The sequence below is a fragment of the Telopea speciosissima genome, unplaced genomic scaffold, assembly GCF_018873765.1.
Source record: "Telopea speciosissima isolate NSW1024214 ecotype Mountain lineage unplaced genomic scaffold, Tspe_v1 Tspe_v1.0689, whole genome shotgun sequence".
Classification (NCBI taxonomy): Eukaryota; Viridiplantae; Streptophyta; class Magnoliopsida; order Proteales; family Proteaceae; genus Telopea; species Telopea speciosissima.
Window position 1 is genome coordinate 4682 of NW_025318025.1, and position 5708 is coordinate 10389.

Below are 5708 nucleotides of genomic sequence, written 5' to 3' on the forward strand. Positions count from 1 at the left end.
ATTTTTGGTCTGAACTAGAGCAGGTGGGTCGTTTGGAGTTATTTAGGCGCATTTCTGTACTTTTTTTGGTTTGGGTTTTTCTAAAAAGTGTCCTTATCACCTTTTTTTTTTTTTTGTAAGTAAGATTTGTATTACTAAGAAAAGAAAAATGTACAAAGAAAGGCATCCTTTAAGAACCCAAAAACGGGGAAAAGGACCCTAAGCAAGATAGGACAGGCCCTATCAAACAGCAGGGAGAACGAAAACCCCTAAGGCTACATCCTGTAATAGGTTACTAGCTCCTTATCTTTCTTTATGAGAATGGTCAGCTCCGGAGGGAAAGACTCAGGCTCCCAATAGGTTCCAGAGGGGACAGTAGGGAGGGAAGCCATGAAATCTGCGGGCTGGTTCTGTTCTCTCCAAATATGAACTAATTCTTTAGACCTCAGCAGCCTAAACTTAGAGAGGATCTTACTTTTCAAAATAAGGATTTGCCAGGGCCCAGTGATCTGCCCATTCAAAATGTCGACGGCCAGTTTCGAATCCGACCTAACAGAAACATCATACAAGCCCTTCTCGATACAAAGGGAAATTCCTTTGTAAATAGCCTTAAACTCCATGGACAGCACCGAAAGATCTTCCCCTAGACCAGCATAGGCAGCTATGGGGTCCCCACATCCATCACGAATGAGGCCCCCAAAGCTAGCTTTGTCATCTGCAAGAGACCCATCACAATGGAGAGCAACCATATTCGGATTAGGGGTAAACCAAGAGCAGGCCTTTGGAATTTGAGCAGCCTAATGAACTTGAAGACCCCATTTGGCAGCAATATGAAGGTTGGCAGTAGTAGGGTCACCCACCAAAGAAATGGAAGATAATCTGCCAATAACATCCCCCTTTATAGCCCCTATGATCTGGTCCTTAGGTCTGATTTTGTTCCTGAAAATTCTGAAATTTCTCTCCGACCAGATATGCTTGATTGTGGCACAGAACGCAAGCTTGGTGACCAGCCCCAACTTCCCTGCTCTACCTGCGGCATATCTAACCGAGATGGCTGCATCAATGACATTGCTTGGCATGGTTCCATCATGAAAGCAAAGCTCATAAATAATTTTCCAAATGTCAGAGAAAGGGGACCCAAAGAAAAGATGATTTGCTTCGCTTCGCCAAAAAAACTCACAATGATGAGGAGCGAATATGTCTATGAATGAGGTTGTCCCTTGTAGGGAGGGCATCCGAAAGGCATCTCCAAGCTATAAAGCAATGGGAATTAATCCCCTTTCAAACCAAACAGCTTCACTCCAATGCATGACGGGAGTTCTTGTGCGGATAGCATTCCAAGCTGATTTGGAAGTGAAATTACCCGAAGAGTTGCCATTCCAAACTGTCAAATCCGGAACCTCATCGTGAAATTTTTCAATGGTTGGAAGAGCCCTCCAAATATCAATGAGGTCAAAAGATGTAGATGGGCCAGGTACCAATCTCCATCACGCACAATCTCCTTGACACCGCATGTCAGCAGAAGAGAGTAGGAGCCTGCGTCGTAGCATATCCTGCTACCAAATCTATTCAAGAGAACTCCAAACGGGTGCCAATTATCAAGCCAAAGCTTTGTAGCAGCCCCATCCCCAATGATAGTTTTGATAAGGGGAAGGGCTTTGTCCCTAGACTTCAAAACTTTACGCCAGACCCAGGAGCAGTTGTTGAGACCCTTGACTGTCCAAAGAGACTCTTTCTTTAGGTATCTTTGCTGAACCCACTTAACCCAAAGCCGATCCTGCTTGGAGGCAATCCACCAAATTTGCTTCATAATTCCAGCAATGTTCATTTCCTTGATCCGCTTGATTCCCAAACCTCCCTCTGATTTTGGTTTACAGACCGCATCCCAAGAAATAAAGTGGGTCTTCCTTTGAAGAGAGGGGCCTGACCAAAGGAAGTTAGAGAACATAGACTCCAGCTTGGTGATAACATTACCAGGAAGGCCGAAAATCCCTGCCCAGTAAATGTAACTTCCTTGAAGAACTGAAGCTAAGAGTTGAAGACGACCAGCATAAGAGAGGAATCTAGCCTTCCACCCTTCCAACTTTCGACGAACCAAGTCCAAGATGGGACTGCAATCTTTCATGGATAACCTGCCGGACACAAGAGGAACTCCAAGGTACCTAATAGGTAGTTTGGTTTCCGAAAAACCCGTTAAATCCAAAAGTTCCAGACTACTAGTTTGGGTCAGGCCTCCTAAAATAATAGAGGACTTAGATCTGTTAAGTTGAAGCCCGGAAAGGGCAGCAAACTAATCCAGACCCCCCAAACTAGCTAAAATAGAATCGCGGTTCCCCTTCACAAAAATCATAAGATCATCTGCAAAAATGAGGTGTGAAAGGTGAAATGATTTACAGCGGGGCAGCAGCTTAATCTGACCATCAATCTCAAGCCTTCGCATAATTCCAATGAAGGCCTCCATAGCAAGGGTGAATAGATAGGGGGACAGTGGATCCCCTTGTCTAATCCCTCTCCCTCCATTGAAGAAACCAGCCGGGCTGCCATTAATAAGGACAGAGAACATAGGAGTGGTTACACAGGCCTTCACCCACCCTATGAACTTATCTGAGAATCCCATTCTTCCCATCACATCAAACAAAAATTTCCTACTTAGAGAGTCGTAGGCCTTGTGAAAATCCACCTTCAAAACTGCAGTAGGGCTGGTAGCTTTTTGTTGGATACCTCGCTCAATATCATGGCAAACAAGTATATTGTCAACAATAGACCTGCCCTTGATGAAAGCTGACTGATTATGGCTGACCACACTCCCAATAACATGCTGGATCCTATTGGAGAGGATTTTAGTAATAATCTTGTATAGGAGATTGCATAAAGCAATTGGCCGAAACCCCGCAAAAGTGGAGACATCCCCTGACTTCGGAACCAAAGTAATAAAGGTTGCATTAATAGAATGGGGCATGAAGGAGTTCGCAAAGAACCATTGGACAGCATGTGTTAGCTCCTCACCAATGACCTCCCACGAGTGCTTGTAAAAGCCAGCCCCGAAACCATCAGGCCCTGGGGCTTTAGAGTCTTTCAAACTAAACACAACTCTTTTAACCTCGTCTCCATTTACCTCCTTTCCAAGCTCCATATTCTGAGATTCGGAAACCACCCCCAAAAGGGGAATCGAGGGGGGGCAAGAGCCCAAATCAGTGTAATCTGACCCAAACAGCTTCTTGTAGAAAAGAACAGCCTCTTCTTTGATATCCTTAGGGTTAGTGAGTGTATTTCCAGCCTGATCTATGACCTCCAAGATATGGTTTCTGTTTTGCCTACTTTGCATGGACTTGTGGAAAAACTGTTGCCATCTCCCAACTCAAGCCACCTAACCCTAGATTTCTCCTTAAGAAACCTTTCTTCCATTTGCAGCGCAGCCCACAACTTGCCTTTAGCTTCCTTCTCCAATACAACAAGGGAATCATCAAGGGGATTATACTGAATTCGGCCAAGATCATGTTCTGCATCCTTAACATTTTTGAAGACATCTCCGATACTCTCCTTATTCCAACATTTAAGCTCAGATTTCACATTCTTTAACTTTGCAGCAAATCTCAAGAAGGGGTTTAAGTTGACATTTATAGCCTTCAACCAGCCCCTTTTTATCACTTCATCATAGTCCTTGTGGTGAGTCCAAGCATCAAAAAACCTGAATGGCTTAGGCCCAGAGTTGAGATTGTCCAAAATATTGAGAGCAATCGGGCTATGGTCAGATATTCCCAGGCATAGGAAGTTCGCTTCCGAGAAACGCAACTTGTCCAGCCAAGCACTATTAACAAGGACTCGATCTAATTTGCAGCAGATTCTACGAGTACCACTTTGGTTATTATTCCAAGTGAAAAACTCCCCTCTCCATTTCAAGTCAGCCAGGCCCGAATTGAAAATGCAGGAATTAAATTCATCAACCACCCCCTGATGGATAGCATCCCCTCCCATCTTCTCATTTTGGTGTCTAACCGTATTGAAATCTCCCATAACAGCCCAAGGTTCACCAACTCCTGAAGCAATGCCAGTTATCTCCCTCCAAAGTTCCATTTGACCTTCAAGAGAATTTAGCACATATACAGCAGTACAAAGGAAGGACAAAGAAGTCTCAATAACAGAAATCCTCATGTGGATCAATTGAATAGTAGCCTTTAGAACGTCCACCTTAAGACAGCCCACATCCTAGCCAACCCATATACGGGTATGGTTATGCTTTCCTTTTGCAAAGTAGAATCAACATTCCCCTCCTTGATTTTTGTTTCTAGAAGAATTGCCATTTTATAATTGTTATCAGCTAGGGTCCTTTTCACACTCCTCTTCTTCTCTGGGGCATTCAAGCCTTGCACATTCCAACAAAGGCAGTTCATTGAGAACGTTGGAGGGAAGGGGGAGCTAGCTTCTTACCCCCAAAAGCCGAACCACTCTCATTTCGTTTTTGACTTGAACTTTGGCTAGGAACCACTTCAATACGTTGAGGTTTAAAAGAAGTCAACAGTCTCTTTTTCCCTATCTCCCTCAAAGCTCTCCCTTCCTTATCTGAGTTCAATGAAATTGCATGGTTAGGAATAGAGGGCATACCTTCTAAAAGTGGACCCCTTGGAATAGTGCTGCCCGAAATTTTCTTTCCCTTGGTGGATGTCTCTTTCAGATTAGATTGTTCTCCATTAGCTTTGTCACCATCCTCTAGGATTTGCAATAAGGATTCCCTAATAGGGCCCCCCCCAATCTGTAGTTTCCAAAGTAGGTGCTGCCGCATTATCTCTTGCCATAATCATATCCTCCTCTCCCTCCCCAACTGCCACATACCCTTCCTTATTATGGGCAAAGGTGGGATTATCAATCTCAACCAAATCACCTCCAGCCGTTAAATCAATCTCTTTCCTTACATGGCTGTGAAGAATAATTGATTGAGGCACCAATTCCCCCTCCTCCTCACCTTCTTTATATGGGGGATCTCCAATATCTTGCTCACACTCTAAATCCTTCCCTAAAAGGACGTTGCATGAGTCAACATCCAACATTAATTCAGTGGGGCCATAGGGAACTTCCTCCGTTAGATCCTCCAACAAAGCAAATGCATTGCGATGTACAATCTTCTTCCCCTTGTCAGCCAAATTCTTTGGGATTGAACTTGGTAACTTTTTTGAAATTCCAGCAGTCTTCTCCATAGAATGGGTAATGCTAGGATCCTCCACTAATTGAGCTTCCATATTTGTGGAGGTCACAATCCCACCAGATCTGCCATCTGTAATATTCTCAAAATTTGAAATTTGAACTTGCTACCCAGCCCCTCCACTGTGCATGGCCTGAGTGCCACCACCACTAGTTGCTCCAGCCAGCTGAGGCCCCTTGCCAGACTTCACCCTCCACTCTTTCCGGTTGGACGTCATTTGCTTGCTAGAATTAACGCCACACTGCCCACTTGAGTGCCCAAAAACCTTACAACTGTTACACCGAGGAGGGCTCCATTCATATACAATTCTTTGGTAAAAGACCAGGCCATCATCATCATGAACCTCCACTTGATCCGGAAATTCATGGTTTGCTTCCATCTCAACACAAAATCGGGCATATGATAGTCGCTCTTGAGTCTTTGTCATCTTGTCTGTGGATATCGGCTTGCCCAAGATGCTTGCAATTGAGCTCAAGGCCTCCACATTCCAAAAATGAAAAGGAAGGTTGGGGAGAGTGACCCAAACAGGGAT

General features: G+C 44.4%; 1 protein-coding gene across 1 annotated transcript; it reads right to left on the minus strand.

The window, feature by feature from the left end:
- Positions 1-254: 254 nt before the first annotated feature.
- LOC122648277 lies at positions 255-728 on the minus strand. The gene has a single exon (XM_043841511.1). The coding sequence runs from the start codon at positions 726-728 to the stop codon at positions 255-257; it is 474 nt and encodes a 157-aa protein (XP_043697446.1).
- Positions 729-5708: the final 4980 nt, after the last annotated feature.

Coding starts and splice junctions, on each gene's coding strand:
- LOC122648277 (XM_043841511.1), bottom strand. CDS start 728: ATGGTTGCTCTCCATTGTGATGGGTCTCTTGCAGATGACAAAGCTAGC.